This window comes from Larus michahellis, chromosome 6 (assembly GCF_964199755.1).
Source record: "Larus michahellis chromosome 6, bLarMic1.1, whole genome shotgun sequence".
Lineage (NCBI taxonomy): Eukaryota > Metazoa > Chordata > Aves > Charadriiformes > Laridae > Larus > Larus michahellis.
The window spans coordinates 47,214,824-47,239,891 of record NC_133901.1 but is presented as its reverse complement, the minus strand read 5'-3'; the positions used below and the strand labels follow the sequence as shown (position 1 = coordinate 47,239,891).

The 25,068-nt window shown below is 42.1% G+C and overlaps 1 protein-coding gene across 4 annotated transcripts in view; it reads right to left on the bottom strand.

Annotated features, from left to right (window-relative positions):
- The window catches only part of DLG5 (discs large MAGUK scaffold protein 5), a 112,655-nt gene extending 88,530 nt beyond the window's left edge, over positions 1 to 24,125 (bottom strand). For 2 of the 4 annotated variants that reach the window (XM_074590698.1, XM_074590699.1), the window contains exon 1: positions 23,173 to 24,125. In XM_074590698.1, coding sequence (XP_074446799.1) covers positions 23,173 to 23,473 — 301 coding nt within the window. In that variant the 5' untranslated portion in view covers positions 23,474 to 24,125. The remainder of the gene's footprint in view (positions 1 to 23,172) is intronic. The other 2 variants (XM_074590696.1, XM_074590697.1) reach the window with 1 other exon arrangement.
- Between the last annotated feature and the right edge of the window lie 943 nt (positions 24,126 to 25,068).

Below are 25,068 nucleotides of genomic sequence, written 5' to 3'. Positions count from 1 at the left end.
AGAAATATCCATAAAACATTGCATTGTGAGCGATGCAGGCATGGAAGAAGAGGATAAAAAAAGATCAGGGAATAGACTATTTGCAATGCAGTATGCTAATTAACAGCAGGAACAGGTCTGGAGAAAATCCTGTGGTACGGTAGGAAATGCTTACCTATCGAGGAGCAATATCAATGCTAATGCATTCGTCAGCATTGTGTTCCTTGTGCCAAACTTCCATGGCACTTGAAGGAACCTCTTGTGTCCTTGTGACTAGAAGGTATAAGCACAGATAGCCTCAAGTGTCATGAAACTAGTGCAAAGAACAGGGCAGGAGGGAAAAGTGGTGAAGTTTTCTCGACTGTGCATTCTGAACCATGTTATGGCACAAGAGCTCTCCTGCCACTGTGACCACTGATCTCATCGTGGCAGCTCGGCCTGAAACACAGCTCTCTTAACTTCACGTATCCACAACAAGAAGCAGGTACAGTACAAGAAAAATCCATAAAATAAATCACAGCCATGTAAGGCACAATACATCTCTAAATGGGGGACATCTCTTCTGTGCATTTTGGTATTATGCTAACACATACTAAGTTAAAACCTAGACAGTAAAACACCAATTTGAAAACCAAAAATTAATGTTAGCACGTGGACTTTTTCCACTAAAAAGACTTTCAGCAACCTCAAAGCAAAAAAAAAAAAAAAAAAAAATGCTGGATAGTACAGCCTACGATTGTAATTTAGCATGCATATGCTTACCACAGGTATAGTCAAGCAACATTAAAGCTGTAAAAGCATGTTTTAAGAGGAATAAGATGCATGAACCAGAAGCCCTAAAGAATAAATGACAACTTCCATTTTTAAAAGTCCTGTTACCTCTGTGTTTAGCTGTGAATGCAGGAAAGCTGTCGGCATGGCTTGTATACACACATAGAAAAGAAAAATGGAATGATAAAACCCACTCTGCTACCAAGACAGAAGCTCCAACACAGCACTGTTGTAGTTGTTAAAAAGGCAGGCCTAGAAAATCATGCTTATTCTCTGAATAAAAATACTGCAGAGGAATGGATATAGCAATAATTTTGTAAGAACGAGCTTTACGAGTGCTTTTAGATTGCTAGAGAAAAGGATGAAATTGAGAACCTGTAGAAACCTGAGCTACAGCTGGAGCCAATGTTAGTTTGTCTCGATATTCCTATGTCTGCTCAGACAGCAAATGGTGCCACTGAAGGGGGTGCCAATTGCCATTTACTAGACTACAAGATAAATATATATTCTTAACATTTCATCTTTTACCAAATCCATGAACATGGTAATCTAAAACATAGCAAAAGCAAAGTTTATTTCCCCCCTAAGATGCATTTCTCACATAATCGAAGTCCAGTATCGGTGAAGCAAACAGCAAAGCCAAGCGTTCTTCACACTGTCCCAGGACTCTGTCCCTACATTTGCCTACAAACTGAGCAAGAAGCTACTGGCCATTCAAATCTTAGTCTTCACACAAAGATGACTGTGGTTTTTCATTCTGCTTATTTTTCCTCAAAATAGCCAGATCTCTTTATGACCTGCAGGAAGCATACCACCATCTCAGCACAGCCCCAGCACAAGACAACTGCTGTGCACCACCTAACTCCTATTTTCATCCTTAGTGACTTCTCTTTTGTTTGTGTGGAGTAAGAAGCTGATACATAGGATGAAATGCTATTCATGTTTTCAAAACTTAGAACCATGTTAATTTATTCTAGTTTGCTCATTCTAAAATGCGTTCTCACTAATGAAATGTTACACTAATTATTGCACTAGTAAAAGGACTGTGAACGGGTATTATTTAGATTTCATACCTTCAGTAAATAATGCTTAGAAATAATCTCCTTCACCTGAATGTCTCGCAGTGATATACATTACAGATGTGCCGTGGTATACATTACAGATGTGCCTAACAACCTGTGCATGTGTAAACACAAAAACGCTCTGGAAAGTGTTTCAGTATCAGCTACACATCTCACATTTCTCTTCAAAAGTATTTTTTTTAAAATAAGCAGTTATTAACAAGAGTTTCATAAAAAACAACAGCTCCAAACTACAGCCCTGCTTATGCCTTCAATCAACCAGGTCTTCTAGAACAGCCTGTCAAGCTTCAGAATTGATGTTTTCAGCTGTGGCCCATTCGACACACTGTAGAACCAACATTGTGACAATAAATTAACTTCTACAGGAAAAGCTATGCATTAACGCCCTCACTCCACCCGAAGTATAGGCTGTGCCTTGTCCAAAACACAGCAATTTCCATTTGATTCTGCAGCTGCAGACACAAGACTTTCATCACCAATACAAACCCTCCCATGGGATTTCCAGGAAAAGTTCTGCAAGTTAAAAGAAAGAATGAAAGAAAAATGTTGTGGGATACAGAAATGAAAACACTATGTCTGAGGACAGTGACTAGCAAGACCTCCCTTTACATAGCAGTCACTTGTAGAAAGCCCTACTTGTCAAAAACCAGGTTTGTAATGCCTTGGTTTTTCAGGCTCAACAGCTAGTAAGGCTATATCCTCTATACATGATTATAAACGGAGGAAGGTATAAATCGATACATCACACTTGCACATCCAGAACTTCAACATCATGCTTAGAAGGACCTTTCTTTTCTATTAAACTATGATTTCGGTATGAGATACATGCAGACTGATGACGTTCTTGAAAATTTTTCAAGGAGACGCTTTAGCTATTGGCAACCTGTCACCAGAAATCATTTAATAGTTTGTTTTCAGAAAAGCTGACTGTGTAGGTACCAATGTAAGATCTGAAAAGACATGTAACAGCATTGCCTGTTACAGGTTCTGTACAAAGCTAAAAAGGTAATATGGCTCAAGAAGAAATGACTCCACAGCACATATATGGCCATAACACATATATCCTACGTGTGGGTGAAATAAAAAAATACTTTTCTTTGAAGGAAAAAATAATTATTTTCACCCACGTGTGGCTTTTAATCAGTCTCCAAACCACCACAGGAAGCCCTGGTGGTTGGGACTTCAGCTGAAGAGCTTCCCATGCTACTGAACACTGAAAGAGGGAAGTGGGTTATGACACTGCCACAATCAAACCACCAGAAAAGCCTGCTTTTGGTCTCAGAATGTTTCACTTCTCCACACTGCACAATTCTTACCAGGAACTGTATAAGGTAATGGCTGGATTGGACACCACACTGTTTGATTTGTCAGTAAAAATGTTTTTCCTCCTTTAAAGGAATTTTGACAATTTATTTCAATTAGTTTTTTCTTGCAAACAGCCAAGTATTTTGTTTTTGGGTTTTTCTTACTGCCAAACTACTGCTAAGAATGGCTGAAATACATCAATCTGCTGTTCAAGATGCCGATCAATGCTATAATCAAATCCTTCAGAAAGACAGAAGAGTAGCATAAAGGAATTATAAAAGGGAGAAAGAAACCTTACTCCAAATTTCTCACATCCTTTTTCCATTTCCTTTCCAAAACGAAGCAGAAAGCCAAAAGAAGAGCCAACAGAGAGCCCAGAAAGCTACTCAGCACCGATGCAACCACTCAACTTTACAATACCTTTCAGTGCAGCTTTACAGTAATGCATTTCTGCTTCTGCTCTCTTCCAACTCATCTTCCACCTCAGCTCCAAAGATTACAGGTTGATTGTACAGACAGTATCTCATATATGCTGCTCCCAAGTCCTCCCAACCCACCAAAGCTTTGTCATTATCACGTTGCTATTGTCTTCCTCATCAAGTCTGTGTTCCACAAACAGGTCCCTGATTAAAGCCAGACAAGTTTGCTTAATAACCATAGTCATTATCACCTGGTTTCAGGTGCTGCCTGCATAACACTTGATTTTCATTATATTTACTATGTTATAGCAGTAATGCTGCACTCTTCAGCATTGCTTCTGGGATGAGTGAGACCAGCAGGCAAGTGCTTGTAAAATGTAATAAGCCTTAAGCTTGAGTTAATGCTAGCTTGAAAAGAAATCAGAATAACAAACTATCAAAAAAAAAAAAAAGCACAAGGGAAGTGTTATTAGAAGCAGCCATACTACTTTTCCAAGCACCGTACGTGGACCAACATATACTCTACGCATATGTATCAAACAAACTATTTAGCTCAGTCCCTGTGATTTAAAAATACACGTTAATGCTGTAGGGAGAAAGGGGGAGGGAGCTAAAGAAATTATAGTTATGTACACCGAACAACCAAGTATTACTGGTACACTATTAGTCAAGCTGCAGAATGTATTTGTATTAAAGTGGCAAGAAGATATAAAATTAGCACTAACAATCCTAGGAGTAATGTCTGAATAAATGTCTGAATAAATGCAACACCAATTCGTGTCTTGCATGCAAATCAGTTTAGATACAGTAGTTTCAAAATACTTCATATGCTTTCTGGCATGGCAATACTCTTACAGGCAACTCTTACAGCAACACAGAATCATAGAATTGTCAGGGTTGGAAGGGAGCTTAAAGATCATCTAGTTCCAACCCCCCTGCCATGGGCAGGGACATCTCCCACTAGATCAGGTTGCTCAGAGCCTCATCCAGCCTGGCCTTAAAAACTTCCAGGGATGGGGCTTCCACCACCTCTCTGGGCAACCTGTGCCAGTGTCTCATCACACTCATGGTGAAGAACTTCTTCCTAACGTCCAGTCTGAATCGTCCCATCTCTAGTTTTAATCCATTCCCTCTAGTCCTACCATTACCTGACATGCTAAGAAGTCCCTCACCAGCTTCTCCGTAACAAGTCAAATTATTGGTTTTCCAAAGGCTTGGAATTGTAAGACATTGTGCATGTATTCAACAGTTTTCTGTTTAAAATTTTATTCATGATACCAGGACATTTATCCACTCAGGTCTGGAGAAGGCATCCTAAAACTAGTTTTAACTATAAAACAGTATAAGTGTTTGTCCAAGAATTGCTGAAGAGAAGCAGTTTAAAAAAAAAATTAAAAAATCTCCATGAAACGCAAAACAAACCTCCTGGGAAGTATTTACAAGAAACATAACTAGTATAAGCTAAAACCTAAGCAGAATATCTGCGAGAATAGAGACTGACAAATCTGCCTGCTACCCCGGCCAGGAAGCACCGCCACACCTCAGGCACAAGAAACTGGGCACACAGCACAGGGCAGACACCTTCACAGCCAAAACCAAACAGAACACGCCACAGATATCCCCTGAACTTTGTGCTACAAGTGGAAGCGCAACCCAGCCAGCAGGCTTTACTGGGGCACAAGCGAGGACGTGGCCGGCCGGCAGTGCCCTGGTCCTTATGCAGCCCAGCCAGCCCAGCCGGCAACAAAGGGCTCTTGTTCCAAGCCAGCAGCAGGGTGGCAGCTGAACCAGTTGGCCCAGTACCCTACCTTGGTCTGTGGGACAACAAAGGCGAGCTGTGACCTGAGCAGACAATTAGGATGTGTTGGTGTAGAGTTACTGAGTTCTAAGAGGTCACTCACGGATGAATTTTAGTACTGCAGCACAACCCCTTTATAGAGCAGTATTATTGGCTTCTTGGCAAAAATAACTTTCAGATTCCCCACAAATCTAGGGAAATAACTACCATACTGGGTTTTTTTCTGTATAAAGCTTACTGCAAAATTAAAGTGCAACTCCTGAGATGAGCTAAGTAGCTTTAACATACACATAATTTTAGTTTGCAAAGGATAGATACCAGGTAACCATGTTAACTGAGACACTGATAAGGAAGGTGGTGAGAAGCTATGGAGTAATTAGCAAAGACAAAAAAACAACAAAAAAAAAACCACACCCTATTGCCAAAGACACTCAAGCTGCAGTAATAAAGTACAACATTCACTTCAGAAAGTACAATCAGCACAAAGTAAAGCTCTCAGTTTTGTACATATGCTATAAACAACAATTCAAGACATACCTCCTTACAAAGAAACCCAGTTGTGCTCTCTTCTCTGTTAAAGACAGAGTATCTGCCAGTGTCACCACCACCTATCCCACCACACGGCACTGCCCTCCTCAGCAGCTCAAATCCCATGGTGCTGCCCCAGAAGGACAACGCTGCTCTCCAAGGCACAGCTTCCCCTTTTAACCACCAGTTCCAAACGTGCACGCAAAACTATTCAAGACAGACCTGAATCAAGCAAAACTAGGGCCAAGTTGTCAAGACACTTCTATACCACACAAGTCTTTTAATTAAATAAAGAGAAAAATGTTCTTAGATGATCCAGTAGTAAGAAAATCAGATTTCTTACTTCTTCACTAACTCTTAGCGTGGCTCCAGTAAGGCTAAAGATCAGTCGCTAATCAGAGATTAGCCTGAGTCAGCTACTCTGAACAGTCACATAATAAAGTCACAGAGTCTCACGGCAGATCTTCACCTCACCCTGTACTGGGGGGTTCTCAGCGACCACCTCTGGCCAGCTGTAAAACACCCTGAACATCACAGTTACTTGGCTTTATTTTCCTTCTGTGCCAAAACATGGACCTGTGTAGACTGCTACCAAATGGAAAAATGCAGGAGAACTTGGTATTACGAATGGCATTAAAAAAAAAAAAAAACAGGAAAACAAAGTTGTTAATTCTTACAATCAGTACACAAATCTGCATATTTTCAAAATCTACATTATGCCTTGGGTAAAAAGCAACTTCATTTTCACAATTTTTAAGAGAATTTTAACAGAAAGTTTCAAATAAAAACACAGAAACCCTGAGGTGTGAAAAATATTTTTGTGCTTTTCCTTCAGTCCAGCATCTTCTTTCACATGTAAGATCATCCCCCTGCAGGATCTCCAACAGGAGCAAGGAAGCACCAAGCCAAGGCATTTAACTTCCAAATACTGCCAAACAAACTGGAATGCAACTCACACTATGAGAAAGCAAATTTTGTTTGCAAATTATCACATCAGGAACTCGGGCACTGGTTTAACAACATTAGGGTCATACTTAATCATCGTAACTCATGCAAGCAGCAAACCCAAACAGAGGAAGTGTTCTTTTGCTTAAAAGGAGCATGTGCTTATGCACCTTCTTAAACTGACCTGAACCTTTTAAGTGAGGCTGTTTATGGAAGGTCTTTAGGACTTCCCCCCTTATTATTTTTTCTTCTTTTTTTTTTTTTAAATGAAGACATAAGAGGTTATCTTATTGAAACTCACTTCATCTGAAGAGAATCTCTTGGGCCCAAAACATTGTTTTGACGGAGTTAAAAAAAAACAAACAAAAACCAAAAAACAAACAAAACCACCCCAAAAAACAACAAACCCACACAGTTCTAAAGTTACATTGTAGCACTTGAGACTAAATTAACCCAAATAAAAGATAAGTGTATTTTTTCCTTCTTTTTCTCCTCTTATCCAGACTATTAGAACAGACAGAATTTCTCAATCAGTCTTCACAAGATTGCACTCTGAGAGTTCCCAGAATACGGTAAATGTTAACTCCTGCATATTTAATTAAATACTCCCAAATCACAGCTTTTAGAAACAGAGCCATTTCAGCCAGGACAACACCAGAACATAAGAATTAAATGCAACAACGCTACCATCATAGTTCAGCCTTATTATTGCAGTTCAAGAACAGAACTACTTATTTCTGAAAAAAAGCGATGTTTTCCAGAAAAAGTGTGATTTATTACACGAAGTAAAATATTATACACCCAACTCAGAGATTTGGTATATCAATATCAGAGCTACGTTCAACAGAAGTAAATCTCAAAACACAGAAAAGCACTACGTTTCATAGCATTCAGTAATCTTTGAAATGTTACTGTGATCACAGGAAGTCATTTCTACTTGCTTTTTCCTGCTAATTAAAAAGGCAAAGAGCAATAAGCAAGATGACAGAAGCCAAGAGTAAGATGAAGAGAGAAATAAACCAGATGGCATAGGAATATATATTTATATATACTTAAGTTCTTCCCAAATTATGAAAAAAGAAAGATCAAAATGTTTTCATTTGCCCTATAATCAGTGTTCTTTTAGAAAAGAGTTTTCAGATATTTTTATGTAAAGTGGATTGTGAATTCTAATTAAGATAGAGCTGTAAGCCAGGATCGTCGTCATACAATTAATCTTAAATCCAACCTCTAGCCGAGCAGGGTACAGATGGAGTTAGACAGATGTAATTACAAAGTCCATCAGCAGTAAGCCACTGGGAGAGGTTGCAGGCTTTCCTGTATTTCTTCTTTGTACTGGGTAGTAGGCTATTTTTGTCAAAATATACCAGGAAGACACAGCTAATGCGATCCAGTCACAGCACTTTAATATTAGGTTTAGCTTGCATCGTGCATTTTAAGGCATCAATTTTGAAAATAACAACAACTGCACTCCTATTTCTGTGGGCTGCACTGTCTAACAGTGCTGGAGTAGGTACTGCACTCCCAGCTTCGTTCCTGTCCTTCGGGATGAACTCCTCCCTTCTCTGCGTCAAACCTCTTGAATTATAAAACTGCATTTTGCCATCGTTCTGAACCTGTAAAGTGAGATTAATTGTTGAAAAACCATAATTTTGAACATAAATTCTGAGAAAAATAAGATGCTTTCATAATGCATGATCTGCTCTCCCATAGCGTTCACGCTCACATGTTAGTTTCCTCTGAATGACAGAAACGCTTTCGAAAGAGTCTTCAATTCGTTACTGTCACTATAAGCCATGCATTCATGGAAATTAGCAATTGCTGCCAATTTTGAGAAGCGAGACAAAAATACCCTGTTCCACCCAAGAATCAACTTTTCACATGAAAGTGAACTGGCATCTTTACACTTAAGAGGACAAATTTTGCAATCCCATGTCTAAACATGGTATAGCAACTAGTAACTCTACTATACTTCTAATATTCCCCATTTTCTTACAGCATCAGCATTGGAGAGGAATATCCAATAGCAAGGCATATCACACCTAGTTTGACATTTTCCACTAACTGCAAACCCACGAACACACTTTCTGCTTAGTAACTGAAAACAGGATTAAGATTGCACATTTTAAATGTTAATACGTTTCCATTTTAGACCTGCAAGTAGCATTTGAGCACAGAAAAAAATAATATTATCTCCTTGTACAATGTAGTCAACTCACATCCCATCATCATATGTGAACCATTTGCATATCTGAAAGTAGCAGCAAAGATTATCAGTAAATGTGCATTGATTTGCACATTTGGTGCAAAAAAACCATTTTACCACAGTTATCCCACCCAAGCTGGGGAAATCGACCATATCTCCCATGAAAAGGGCTTTTTGTACAAGTTTTACACAGTAGTTACAGAAGTAATCACAAAATAGACTTGTGTAATGGAAGTCAAATGTGGTAAAACATTCAGAGGCAAGTTCTTAACTTTAGGGTCACAAACTGACAAATTTAAGAACACACTACAGTTAAGGGTATTCATACACATTTTCAATTATGGATCCCTGCATATCTGGCCATACCCAAGCCCCGGACTTCGGCTCAACAAACATCCTGACCTTTCATTTTGGTGTTCAAACTGGCATGCCAAAACCAGCCGTATTTTACTAGAGTGGCAACAACAATAACAGTATTGGTAAAAAAAAAAGTTTTAAACATTTGTTATACATGGCAGGGAATTCTTCATGCAAACTCTAACCAGTAGTGAGGATAATCTCAACTAACTTAATTGACTTTGTGTCAAAGCAAACGGAGCGCTCACAATCGCCATTGCAGAGGAAGTTCAAGAAGTTTGCTCTTGCTTCTCTCAGCCACCCACTCCACCTCTCAGCCCTAAATCTCTTGTGAAGCTCATCATCCCTGTGGAGTGCTACGAAGCAGAGAGACCCCAAGCCCAGGCTGGCTGGCGCGCTCTCCTCTCACCCAGAGCTCCCGGAACACCCGAGTTGCAAGGCAGGTTGAAAACAGTGTTAAATCCTACCCCCGAGCCTATGAAAGATCACTAGCTCTGCAAACAAGCTCAGGGGTTAAGCAAGCACACATAATTGCCCGTGATCTATTTTTTCCCCTTACAGAACTCAACATGATTTTAGCCACGGAGTCCTCACGATGAGTTGCCTCATACTTTATTAACAATACATTATTCACATCCTGCTCTGAATACACAGCATTTTCCCCTCTTCTCCATGGCACAAGTCCTTGGGTCCTTTGGAGGTGGTCATTCCATTAACAGCATTCTCACACTTACCTCTGCAATGTTTATTCCAAATTTTTGCACTAGGAAAATAAGGCAGAGCAATTAACATCAGTAATGCTGGAGGTTCAGCTTAGACATACACAAAATGGCTGAAATGAAATTATACAGAAGGGGGTTTGCAAAGAAAGCTTCTCTCTAAAGGGCCATTTTTTAGGAGGATTACTTAAAGCTGAAATTGTTTTTTATACTAGCATGAAATGAGCGTTCTTAGCTTAAGCATTAGCAAGTTCACTCTTAATGAAGCTCTTAGCAAACACAGAGCTGTCTAGAAGATTCAGAATAACAGCTTTTCCCTTACATGCCACTTCCAGCTGAAAATGCAGATAGACACTGTATCTGATAGAGACAGCAGAATTAAACTTTCAAGGACTCAGAGTTACTTTATTTTAACTCTATTCTTGATCTGAGAAAGGTTATAGGGAATATTACTTATGTAAGTATTTCATTATGCTAATAAATCCATAAAAAACCCACAAAGCACCTGCTTTGAAGTAAGTTTTTTTTTTAAAAAAAAACCCACATAATTTCAGTAAGACTTGTGATATGAATAAGCATTTTGACAAACCCGAATTTTATGTTCAGAAGGCTGCAGATGTACTTATTTATAATGCACTTATTTAAAAAAAAAAAAAAATCAACAACAACCACCAAAAAAACCCCATGAACTGTTGCAGCAGAAAGACTAACTTCCCTGAGTTACTTTTTTCCAACATAACAGAACTCAAGAACAAGTTCATTTCTTCAAGAATTTTCAAAAGTCTTTTCTGGAAAAGCCTAGCCTTGCAATCCAACAGCCAAAGACACAGATGCTTCGTTACAACTTTCCAACATGCCACACCTGTTTAGTACCTTTATTTACAAATGCTCAGAACAACTTTGCTATCCAGAATATCTTCAGGACATAAACATCAGACATCTGCATTTTATGTAATTTCTTCAAATCAGAATTTATTTAATTTTGAAAAAAGTATAACCGATCTTTATTATTTTTGAGTCTCACTGAAAAGGTCGTTAACATAAGGATATCTCTTAAGGGAATGCAGAGTTATTTGTCCTACTAGCACTTTCTTACATGTTTATCTTCTACAAAGCAAAAGTGGGGATCCCAGAAGCAGCTCCTGGGTTCTTTAGTTTACAACGTTATACAGTACCTTACCATAATTATAAACTGGATTTAATTCACACTGCTGAGAGGGGCGGGGAGAACAACACAAAAAAATACATTTAGATTAAAATTCTGTAGTATTAATAAGATTAAAGGAATCACTTAAAACAGCTTATTCCATCTCATTGCCTTTTAAGATGTGCAAGTTTGTGTGCGTGTGTGCAGTAGTGCATATACGTAAGAGGTCCCCTAACAGCATCATCATGAAAGGCACCAAGCGCTCAGTCGGGGAAGCCGAAAAGCCTGTCTTCACAGCACACCCCACGCAAACAGAAACACTCATGAGGACAGCAGAAAATAGAGAACAGAGATTAACCAGGCAAATGAGACTCCTCTCCACCAGCTAACAAAGCCTGGTTGAAAGCGTTAAGAAAATCAAGGACACTCTTAGTAATTTTCTAAAACAGATCTAGAAAAGAAAGTGGTTTTAATACTAAGAATTCCCATAAAACGTGGATACTGTCCAATGTCTGATATTAGCTGGAATCAAATCAAAGGCCAAGGTCTCATGATCAGAAGGTCATGACCTACAAGATCAGAAATCTGAAAGCCCCAATGATCCCAGGTCACCTCCTCTCACTGTCATGAAGCCCAGGGAAGCTCTAGTCATGGCAATTTTATTATCTCTCACAGGCTATTATTTCACCACAATGTGCTATAAAATGGTTTTAATAATTACTGTGGGTTCATGTCTTACACAATAATGATAATATATGCAACCATACTTCAGCAAAACTTTAATTTTGGTCAGGGTTGGTTTTTTTTTTCCTTTATTGTTCTCTTAAATACATTGTAGGAATAAGCTAAATCATTTTGATAAGAGAGGACAGGTCTTTAAGTCTTATCTACTTCCAATACAAAATTTTCCCTCCCCAAAGTGTTTTTCATTACTACAGCAGCATGTATTAAAAATTTCCATGCCTAAGCATACACATATAAATGCATCTGATCAGATGAATCCACAGAACATTTCATGTGGATTCCCTACATCAGCTGCTACAACCCTCAGATACGATCTGGCTCACGTCTGTGAGAAAGCTAAACAGATCCAGAGCAAAACCAATAAACTCGACGCTGCATTGTTGCAATGCAGAGATGCAGAAGAATTAAAAAAGAACTTAACTTTCCAGAGATGCTGAGCAACAGGCAGTGTAGCACCCTGAAATCCCCTACACGGGAGCACATCATATAGCACAGTACGTGCAGTAAACTGCTCGTCACTGTAGCCAGGTAACAGCCACGCTGCAATCCTTACAGTTTCACCAGTCTGCACCCACCTTCTGGTTATCACTTGGAAAGGAGGAAATCAGGGCCCCCAAAGTGTTAAATTTCAATACCGAAACCATACTGGCTTTTTTGTTGCACGAAATGAATTTGCTATAATTAGTTCTAAAATTAGAGTGAGATTTGACATTCTAGACAATATAATGGGATACTCCCTGACAAATGAAATTTTATGCAAGTCATGTATGCACAGCGTACCACTGAAGATCAACTCAGCCAAAGACAGAAAAACAGCTTAATATTTACACATTGTGTTTTCTTCCAGTCCAGCACACATTACACACAGGTTTCAGCCAAACAACATTGTACAGAACAGGACTGTCACCAGTCTTGCCAGATGAAGATTTTTTTCACGTATTTACTGATTTTCGCATTAATACCAATACTCTTGATACCCTACCAAGTCCAAAAAGCCCGAGGCAGAAAGTATCTCTGACCTCAGTATCTGAAACTGCTTCTCAGTGTTATCAAGGAACATTCCCCTGCAGAGTCAAAACATTGCTCTGCCACTTGCAGCAATGCAGCTCATTAAATACTCCTGACCACTGCAAAGATACCAGGAAAAAAAGAGAAAGGTTCACGAACCAGGGTAACAGATATGTAAGTAATGAGCTAGTGTAGTGTACTTTAAAGTGCTGGCCTACACACTTTCAAGGCCAGCAATTTGGAAAAATAACTCACTCAATATCTCAAAGTTCATGTCTGCAGTCTATACCTAAGTCAGACTCATGTTACTCAATGGAGTTTGGGTTTTTTTTAACCGATTTAGCCAGACTAATCGAACCCTTAACCTAAAGAAGTAGTCAACACACCTTACAGAAAGTGTCCTCTCCTAATAAGCCCTAATGGCAACTAGAAGCCTTGGAAACCGAAGTTTCTCCAGGAAAAAAAAAAAGCAAAGGCTGCCTGCACACTGGCAGAGCATCAAAGGAGAGCTGTTGCAGCATATCTAACTAAGGAGGAAACTATCAGGCACTCTGAGCATCCTAAGGACCATTGCCACAGAGAGCAGGAAAAAGGCTGAACAAGGAAGTTATATTTTTAATACTCCTTTCTGTTAAAAGGCGGGGGGACACAAATACCAACACTTTCATGTGAAAACAATAAAAGTGAAAGTGAATTCTCTCTTGAGAATACCTATTTTTGAGGTGTTTTGAGTGGGTTTAGTATTGCTTTTTGTGATTTTATTATTTCTAAAATTCAGGTTGTACCTACATAGGTCATTCTGAGTTTAGCTCAACTCAAGAACTACATGATGGAGCAGCTGATGACAAGAAGCAGCCAGCTGATCAACTGCAAGGGAAAGCCCACTGTTGTTTAAGGCTTGTTTAGGTTTTCTTGTTTGGTTTTGGTTTTGTTTAAGACTTAAGCTTTTTATATCCTTTTTAACCACACCTACTTAAGACAAATGGCCTTTAACAAACTGAAAGAGCAAATCTGTTAAAAATACAACACACCCCATCTTCAACTAAAGGTTAAGCGAGCTCTCAAATAACATCCCTCTTTCTCATAAAAGCATTCAGAAGGGAAAAAAACAGACTGGACATTCATGATTATTTTAAAGATTAAGAAGTGAACTTATACCTGAGTATTTTTATTGTGGTGATGCATACAGCCTCAAAGAAAACCTTTAGATAACCTGATTTCACCACCATTAACCACACACTCATTTGCACACCACCTAAAAATCAGGACATCATCATGACCTAAATGCAAAGTAGATCTTCTTAAAAACCGTGGAAAATGTTCACAAGATCATGCACGAAGTGTTTAAGAGAACTTTAAAACTGCATAACAAGAAGCTTTCCTGAAAGAAAGACGTCACTAAAACCACATCTGTCAATCTCCTGTCGACTTCTAGTTGAAGAGCTCCCGACAACTCAATCAATCCCTCCTTCTACAAAAGCAGCATAAACAATGAAGACGACCCGAAATTACTAAAGTGCTCGAAAAGAGCAAGATCACGTGGTTACTCGAGTCTCAAAACTGTCTCTTCCTAGAGTAATTTTTCCACAAAAGCATGCAACAGGAGACAGCTATCCATAAGAAACACAAATACAAACAAGAAACAAACAAACAAAAAAAGAGATAAATATAATTTTACACTTGTTTAAAATAACACATGAACATCTACGTAGCAATTTAGAAGCTGCATTTGGTAATTTTGATATGGATATTTACCACACCAGCTTTATTTCCCCAATCCCAAAGTTCTGATGCTTTTAAAGAAAACCATACATACACACACCTGCCAACCTGTCTGTCTCAGAAAGAAAGAATACACTTGAAAAGCTAGGATTTTGGTGCACCAACATCAAGAGGACATAGCTCACTTGCACCAAGTCCAGAATTCCAACTACATTTTACATCAGTCCTCAAGGAAAAGACATCAACCTATGCTACAGCTACATTTTCCTACACAAACTCCATTTTGAGGACTACTGAAAATGAAACAGCCATCAGCCTCACTTTCTGAAGCCCAAGCCTCAGAAAAGGCTACTTTACTGAAGAGGTTGTCTAATCCAAAAAGCTCAGTATGGAAGGTCTGGATCCTGCCAACACTTGCACATGCCTAACCTGATGCATATAAACGGGGATTACTCACATGCTGGAAGGTAAGTACATGAATAATGAGTGTGTTCATGAATCAGCAATTACATTCAGGTAGAACAAAAAGCCAAGGTGAAAGGAGAGGGGACACATGAGGCAAGAAAGTTGTCACAAGGCATATTAATAATTATAAGACTGAATGCTCCCTACTGGATTTTTAGGAAAGCTAACTTCAAAATATGTTTAAAGAACGTTGGCTTTTAGGGTTTGGGGGTAGGGAGGAAGATAATTTCTTGGTTTATCATTGTGAATACACAATAAATTGTAAATTATGTAAAAAGTCTGCCAAAAAAAAAAAAATCCTTAGACTGCTCATCTTTACACAATCCCCCCAGCTCCCCAGCTAAAACACTGGTTTTACATTCTCACTGGCTTGCTTTCTCCAGCTACAGGCCAGTTGTATGCCTGGAAAGCTTCTGAATTAGGGCAACATGGCCTATTTAGAATTCAGTTCCTTTAGCAGCCAACTTGGAAAAAAAAAACTTTAAGATTTTTCTAAAATACAAACAGCAGGTCTCCAGAACAAACAAATTAATGCTGCGAACAAGCAAACTGATGAGCAACTCAACCCAGGAATTGCGGGGCCTCCCAGATATTGGAGGCTTTAGGAGTTGTGAGGAAGAAGAGGGTGGGGGTTATATATGTAAAACGGCCTGCTCTCAACTTCCTCTGACACCAGTTTGGGTAAGAAGGGCCTTCCAGTTCTAGTAAGTTATTCTGTATTGCCCAGTAATCATACATTGTCAAGAAAAATATCCTTAAGTGATCACCCCAAGTGGCCTTCTATCAGCTTCTTCAAGATCCATCAATTCTAGGTACCCTGTCTGCTGTTCACCAGCTTCTCAAGCCTGCAAAGGGTGCCCTGTGGAGAACAGACTCCTTTTGCACAATAGCTTACAACAGGAGTTCCCAAATTTAACCTTATGTGATAGCTACAACAGCAAGGGATGCTGGTATTACCATCTGTCACCATCAACACACCTGCCAGTGCACCACAACCTATGGAAGTATACCAGTTATACAGCAAACATTGTACGCTAGGTATTTTGAACTGGTTTCTAAGCTATAGTACTCTGGGCCTCCTTCAACATTTTAGTAATTGTATCTTGCATTGACAAGAATTAATATACCAGAGTAACACTGATGGCTCCAAAATACGTCCTTTTGGAAAAACCAGGCTCCAACATTCAAGATGCACTGACAGCACTCGTCTCTTCAGGGGCAAGCACTCTTCTTTCATGCTTTCTTTAGAGAAGTATTGGTTAGCCTCAAGCCAAAGCTCAGTCGGTGTGACGTTTCCATCTCCTACATCAGAATGATTCAGTTCTAAATTACCACCGTTCAAAAGCAGCCAACAACTTGCACCTTGAAGGTCACAAACGATGTTTCAGCATTGACTACTCAATATAATTTGGAGAGTCACAGAGGCCTAGATGTCTCAACTTCATTACTACAGCTCTTTTCGCACAATGTTATATGCATTAACAAGTTTTGCCATCTCGATCAATACTATGAGGACTTTACATAAGGAAATGTTTTCACTTTATTATACATACAGCATTTTAAGAATGTTTATATTAAAAAAAAAACAACAACAAAAACCAACAGGAACTAATTGCCTCACACTGTAACACCCAAAACGTGTTGGGGACTGAACCGCTCTGAAAGATGGAACCTCTGTCCTTGAGATTGTAGAGCATAAGAATTGTTAGAAAAAAGTGAAAAGTAAAAGGAATTTACCAAGACTTACCGGTATCTTTCTAATGACCAGGGCTTTGAATAAGGAATTGTAATGCTATAAAATAATAACTGAAATAACAATTAGGACTAAAGGGAGAAGGATAAAGAGAGTTAACAGGAGCAAGGGAAGCTAGGAAGCAAATTAGAAACAAAGGGGAAAAAAAACAGAAAGTGGTAAAAGGAAACAGCAAAGAAGAAAAAAAAAAAAAGAATACTTAGCTCAAATTGCAAGCTGCTAACAGAACTGGAGAACCCAAAGTCACTACCCATGTGGTGGCTGTGATCTTCACTAGCTAGACCAAAGGTCCAAAAAACTCACAGCAACCAACACTGGTTAAAGCTACAAGACAACAATGAGACTGAGAATGGTAGTTAAATCAACCTAAAGATCTGAAACCTCTGAGAAAGGCAACCTTCAGCTTTAACAAATGAATAAGGAGCTAGTTACAGAACGTTGTTGGGTTTTCTTACTGATCATGTCAGACAGTGAAATTTCTGCTTCTATTTCAGGATACTCATAGAAGTACTAAAAGAACCCTTCAAAAATGTACGTCTCTCCTCTTTTCCATAATTTTGTAAGAGCCCAAGTCCTGTGTGTGTCCAAAGCAGCTCGATAGCTGTATGCACTGATATCATAAAAATTATTATTATTCATTTTACACTGATGAAAACCGTGTCCCCATGAGTTTACTGCGGCCAGCTTTCTTTCCACCCTCTCCCTGAGCACAGCAAAAATTTAATTGAGAACTACCACCCTTGGGATTTGTGAACTACTAAAACACGCGTTTCCTTCTTTGGGATTGAGAGCCTGCTTCCATTCACTTGTTATTAGACATTTCATTTGGAATACCCCTCTGGACACTTGCCAGAAGCTTTCTGCATTTTTTTTTAGCCTGGCAATTCCAAGAGATACCACAAATCTGAGATCATAAGATGACACAGGTACTACAAAACTAGCACTGGGTATTTTATCAAGTTTAATTACTGCTCAGCACTGCTGAGGACCTATACTTCTCCTAGTGTGACTTCTGGATGCTGCCTGCTTTTTCATCTTTCATCATCACCATTCATCTGCACAATTTAAGAAATCCTGTAACAAGGCTTGCGAAGCTACCCTGGGAACTAATAACAGGTCTGGAAAAACCCAGACATACTGCTCTACTTCTCCCACTCTTCAATTTTCAGCGACGGAAGGGAGTGTAAATTGTACTTAATTGCAAAATTGTCAGTTCAGTCCTTGAGTCAGTAAATTACGCTTTTACAATTTCTCTTCATTCTCCCCTCTCCTTTCCCAGAGAATGCACACTTACAGCATTATTTCTAATCGCCAAGCACTTCTACTGTCTTCTTCCCCTACCTCGCCCCTCAGCATCCCAAGCCCCCATTTCTTCTCACTCGCTCCTACAGGACACCACATGCCGCCTCCACATCTCACACTCTTCCTCCGTGCAGTCTCTCAGCTCCTCGCTAGCTCACATTCTCACTCCTGCTCACGAGCTCCTCTCGCCAGTCACCAGTCAACATTTTGTGGGGACCGGTCAACACTTTGTGGGGGACCAACAAAGAGGGGGCACAAGGCAGTGGCCCCAGTGCCATCCCTGAGCAGCCACACTGCGTTTCTTATGGGTCTCCTTGCTGCTGCCAGCAAGAGAAGTGGGTGCCCGCTCTCCATCTCCTAAACTCATACAGACAGAGCTTGCCTTTTGTCTTTGTTTTTAAATACGCTGCAAGACTTTTCCATATTTAAAAGTAAACTTTGTGACTTCAAATCAGATATTGCCTGAAACAACTTGCTCCTTTTTTATAAAGCAGAGGGAGGAAGTTGATATAATCCCTCTGAAAAGCTATAAAAGTTTGAATTCTAACTTTTTCCTACTCCTATAAATGCCCACATTTACTTTTTGGACTGGAAATTAACGCTTGATCTCGGACCAAACACAGTTAAAAAAATGTCTTATTAAATAATAGAAGGAAAACTTTCAAAGTCTATCTACAACCATCTTCCTTCTTTCCCCCTTAAAGATCTTTTTAAAAAGGCAATCAATTTGGAATTTTAAATTTTGAAGTTTTAAAATTTAAATTCTGATTTTAAAACTGTTAAATAAAACACCTGAAGCCTAACATGCTCTGCTTTTAAAATCCAAAATGGTGCTAAATCCTTACAGTGAAGAAGCCATTATGCTATGGTTAAGCTTACAGACACACATTCACTGACTGCAGCTGTGTGGCTACAGAAAAGCAGGAGACCAACTGCTAATATAAAAGGAAACTGCGAACCTTTTTAAGTTTAACAATCTACAGGAGTTCATCTCAAAAACAAATTCCAAGTTTGACAACTAAACCTCACCTTTTCCCCACTTTTTTAAGATCAAAAAAAAAATATAAGTACAAAGCTCTACATTACCTGACACAGTCTAAAGCCTACATAGTCTCATTAGATTTCTATTTTAGCCCTTTAATTGCATTTAAAAGAAAACACATCTTTAATAGTACTTGTCACAATGAAGTATCTTCCACCATATTCTTGTCTTGGGCACATTTTATGCCACAAGATTCACATTGTATCAACTATAAAAATGAAATATCTGCACAGCAAGATATCTAAGAGATAACTGAATGCTGAGAAGTCATTTATTTCCACATTAGAAGGGACACATTATTCTCTCAGGATACAGGATTTGTCACATGCACAATGGAGGTAATTTGCTAAATCAAGTATCTAATAATAATAATCCATCAGTTCACCCCAAAATAAATAAATAAAAGCACTTGGCACACTACTTAAAGAATTAGTCCCTGTGCAAAGTACTGGGAGATTTTAAATCAGCCAAACAGTCACTTGCACGTGGGCAGAGCCAATTTCTCACAGAAACATTTACACAAAAGTGTAATGTAGTAATCAAAGGTTTTTCTCAAGGAAGGACTGGTGCCTCTAAGCATGAGTAAGTGAAACAGAGCAAATTGCACTTCGCTTAGCTTCTGCTTTGACAGAAGGTAGTTTCTTGTTAGAGTTTGTTTACTAACACTGTTAGACAGACTATTCTCAAATTAGAAACAAAACAAGCTTAAAAATATAGATTTTACTGGAGAAACTGTGATCCACAAACCACTATACAGGTTTAGGTTTAAAACAAGCAATTAGAAGCTACTATAGAAGAGAAATGTATTTAAACAGGAACTAAAATGGGGGAAATTCTACAAAGGAAAGAAACCTTCTAACATAAAGACAGAGTTATCTATACTGGAAGACTTTTGGCAGTTACTGGGACTCCAGTTCTTTCCCTGTAGGTGTCAGACCAGCTGTTTACTTCCCTCCGTGTTGTGCAGATAAATACTTATAGAAGTGTCAGCTCTACATTGTCCAGCCAGCCACAAGAACTGGTGGTATAAATACCAGCCTGAGCTTCCATCCCAGTTTACATATCACCTTTGAAGTCCAGTAAGAGGTGATATTTAAAATGAGAAGGAAGAAAACACAAAGTAAACCACAAAGTAATGGTACATGTCATGTATGTTAAAATGGAAGGAGAATCACTCGTGCTAGTGTTGTGAGCAGACGGTACGCTGAATTCTGCGACTTTGAACAAAATTATGTTGCTGATTGCCTTCCCATTTCCCTCACGACAATGGCACACTGGAAAAAGGAATTAGCAAACAATACTACAAAAAGTTATTGGTTATAAATAATTTTCATCTCCAACAAGCATTTGGGGGATTATATTAGCCTCCTCTTCCAAACAATACTATAATTAAGTGTACCACTGTAAACTGTAATTTTTTCTTATACTAATTGTAATTTTTAAAATTATTACAGCTGGATACGTTCAAGTACAGGGATATTTAAGATATACATTTTTTGCCTTTAAGAATAGAGGCATTTTATGTAATATACGCTGAGGACCGCTTCCCTTAAGTATTTTAAATACAGAATACAACAGTTCTCCTTGCTACTGTGTTTACAGTTTGCTACTACACCCAAAGAACAAAAAACAACTTGACACATCAGCCTTCAACACCCCCAGTGAAAAGGGGTAAAACTCCTAAATGGCAGGAGAAGAGCAGATGGGTGGTCAGACTTCCTACAGGGAAATATTACAGTAAGTAAAACCCAACTACATCTGCATACAGGTTCAAACAAGAACCCTTCTACTGCAGTTACCCTCAAACATTAACTCTTTGCAGAACACATCCAGGACAGACTTGTGCACAGACCAGGATTTTCTGGAAGCGCTCAGTGGGCACAGAAGTGGCCTCATGACTAGTTACCATGAGACCTCCTCAGGGGGGTAAATTTGGAATATATACAAGAGGATTTGAAAGCTCAGATCCTTTACCTTCCCATGTGCGTGATGGTTTATTCTGAAACTCACTGTTAGCAATCTCCTGTGTACTAACTTGTAAACATGTTTATCACAAGGGAAACAAAACCGTAACTCTCAAAGTTAGCTCTTTATTACCACTGATAACTGAAAGCAATAAAATTTTAAAATCCAACATGTCAGGGGAACATCCTTCCCCACACAGATGTTAATTTAACTTGGATTAGCCTCACGAATGCATTCAATCAAGGAGGATATAGTTCATTTTGCCAATCAAACTCCTTTTCCCTTGAGAGCTCAGTATTGCAAGACCTTTTGCAATTCCAACTTGTATTTTAAAAATAAAGAGTATCACTATATCTTTGTCTACTTCTTTTTTTCCTGCCATCCGTGTTTTACGCCTTTGTTTTTAATGGTACTGGGAATGTTAGCAGCCCAATACCATTAATGCGTCTTCTAAACAAGCCAAGACTGAGCATTAACCTAATCATACAAAAACATCATGGGTCCCATTCTGAAAGGCAGCGAGTGCCCTCATCTCCCATTGATGTCAGACCACATAATGTTAGAAGTGTTGAGGTCTATTGTTCAGTCCATTTTTCCCCATCCTGTGAGGTCCTGCCATATATTCATTACAAAAGGCCATACACTATAAAACACTGATATAAAACAACACATAAGACCCCCCCACATTTTTCTTGTGTGTTTACAAAACTCCTAGCATCAACAGCATAATTCAAACAAGGACAGAGTACACAGTGCAACTGCACACGCAAGCACTATTTTCCAGACAGAAGCAGCTCTTAAAGGGTTTTTATTTTCTTAAAGAAATGGTATAGTTTATAAGAGCCAGGAAGCCCTCCCAATGCAGTTCCTTACGTAAACAGGTAGTCACCCTGCAATTCCCAAATCTGGTAACAAAACCAAAAAGAGACCCCACATTTCTGAATCAGTCAACTTAGACACACAGTGGAAGGGAATACCTACACATCACTTGGACAACTGCATATTCTTTAGCTGTAACCTATGATACAGAATAACCGTTTACTTCAATTGAAGTATTTCTCATCCAGAAACACAGCTGCACTTGCAAGGCCTTGTGTATCATCACCAAATTTTTGTTTTTTACTAATGCAAAGCCTGGTATTGTCCACACAAAACTAGACTGTGGATGGTGTTGGCGGGGGGAGAACAGGGGGAAGACCTGTGGGTCAAAGCTCAACTTAGTTAAGAGGGAGGTTTACGCCGAAGTTCTCCTCGCCTGGATTTGCAGTTAAATCAGTTGTTTTCCTGTTCTAACCACCGAGAAGAGTTACAATAACACAGCCTGAAACAAACATACGTTTGTCCGGGGGAAAATAGTTACAATATTTATTCAAACGCACATCTGCTGGCGCCCTGCCAGCTCCAGCAGACTGGCTCCGGACGGGGCAGAAGGGGGGAGGGGGCTGAGTTTCACAGTTTTACCCGGTCCAGAAGCGACTGTTTAACACCACCGGCGGCCGCAGAGGAGCCGGTTGGATTGTCCCTACCCTTCCTACCCCACCCCCATCGGCACCCGGCTTCGGGGGGGTGGGAGCGGCAGCAAGAACCCGGTTGGGGCGACTGCCCCTGCGGGCACCGCGCAGCATCCGCGGCACCTCCTGGGGAGCAGAAGGGCAAGGAAAAGGGTCGGGAGCTCAAAACAAGAACTCAACCACAAGCACGGGAGAGTTCCCCCCCCCCGCCCGGAAAAGAAGGACCCCCGCCCGCAGCCGCTCCGCTCTCTCCCCACCGCCGGGAGGGGGATCCCCGAGGGGCCCGCGCTGCCCCGCCGCTCCCCTACCCCGGCGGGGGTGGGCGGGAGCAGCCGCTGCCCTTCCTCCTCCTCCTCCGCCCCCGCACCCTCCCCGGGACCCGCAACCCCCAGCCCCCCACTCACCGGCCGTCTCGGCCGCCGCCGGCGCCCCCGCCACGCCGTTCAGGTAGAGGATGGAGAGCAGGTGGGGCTGCGTCTTCTCCAGGGCCACCCGCAGGTCCTGGAAGTGGTCCCGCTCCTTGGCCAGCAGCAGGGCGATGAGCAGCTCGGCCTTCCCGCCGCCCGCCGCCTCCAGGTCGCGCAGGTCGCGGGGGCCGAGGGCGCCGGCGGCCTCCAGCAGCTCCACCACCTTGTCCACCTCGGTCATGGCCTGCGCCAGGCTCTGGCGGCACTGGGCGAGCAGCTCCTTATGCTTCGGCTCCATGGCCGCGGCAGGCCGCCGCCGGCCAAACTTCGCCCGCCGGGGCCGCGCACCGCCGCCGCCGCCCCCCGGCCCCGCCGCTCCGCCACCGCCGCCCTCGGGGAGGCGCGGGCCGAGGCGGGGCGCCGCCGGCCGCCCTCCTCCGGCAGCCGGCGCCCCCGCAGCGGCCCCGGCGAAACTTCGTGCCGGGGAAGAGGCGCGGAGCTCCTGGGCCGAGGGCGGCTTTGCCTCCTCCTCCTCCGGGCCGGGAGCCGCCGCCGCGCTCCCCCTCAGGCAGGCGGGGGGCGAGCCGCCGTTAGGGGCTGCTGCTCCTCTTCCTCCTCCAGCTGGCGGCCCCCCTCGCCGCCTTCCCGCCCCCCCGGGCGGCGAAACAACTTCTCCTCCTCCTCCTTCCCCCGGGAGGCGGACAGCCGGCGGCAGGAGCGGCGGGAAGGGCACCCCCCGCCCCCCCCGCGGGGCAGCCCGCAGAACTTCTCTCCCGCGCGGGCCGCGGGGCGAGCAGGGGGTGGGGGTGGTGGGTGGGGGGAGAGACGGCTTCAGCTCTAAGCGCCACCTTTCATTCGCGGGCGCTCGCAGCCATATTGGTTGCACAAGGCTGCCGCCTGCGCCCAGACGGAGCTGCGGCAGCGCCTCTGCCCGTCCGCCCGCCCCGCTCCTCGCCTCCCGCCGGCGCCGCAGCCTCTCCCCCGGCCCGGCCCGGCCCGGCCGCCGCCCGCCTCCCGGCCGTCAGTCAGGGGCTCCCCGCCGGCCCCTGTGGGGCGCGGAGGCGGGGCGCCGGCAGCCGGCCGGGGCGGGGCGGTGGGGAAGAGACCCCCCCCGCCATGCCGTGTCCCCCCCACAGCGATGCGGGGCGGTCTGCGGGAGCTTCCCCTGCGGGGAAGCAGGGTTTCGGCGGGGCGGGAGGGGGCGAGCAGCCGTGGCTGTCTGGGCGGGCAGACAAAGGCTCGGCGGCGGCGGCGCGGCGCTCCGGGCCGGCGGCGGGGCCGGGGGCTGCCGGCCTCTCCCGCCCGGGGCGCCCGGGGGCGGCGGCGGCACCAGCCGGGGGGCGGGGGCGGGAGCGGGCGGCGGCGGCGGGTCCCGGGGTCTTCAGCGGGAGAGGCTTCGAGCGTCAAGATTTGTTTCGTCCTGAGCCGGTAAAAGGCAAAACATCCGAGTAACAGCAGGCCGTCCGCGGCTTTGTCCATTCGAGTTTGCAAAAATGAAAGTTTTCAAGCAAAAGACCTAAACATGAGCGTTACCTGCTGGCTCGTCTTCCCGCCAAATGGAGTTTCATCAGCATTTCGGGAATAGCCAGAGAGCAGGTAAATTACCAACAGGCACATCTATGCTCAGCAGCAGGAGCCTGTAATTGTTTTGCAAATAAAAAGAATAACAACTTTTCTGTCTGAAAGCAAACAGTCTGCCAGCCTCGCTTGCACCAAATGGTACCTTAATTTGCAAAGAGACTGCAGAATGACCACAAGCAATCACACGCTTCAATTTGCATCTCATGTGAGACTTGTAGGTATGTTCCTGAGATCCTGCAAAAATAATGGTGGCTGTAATGACACGGAAAGAGCATTACCAGTATTTCTGTTAACCCTGTTACATCTGGTAGC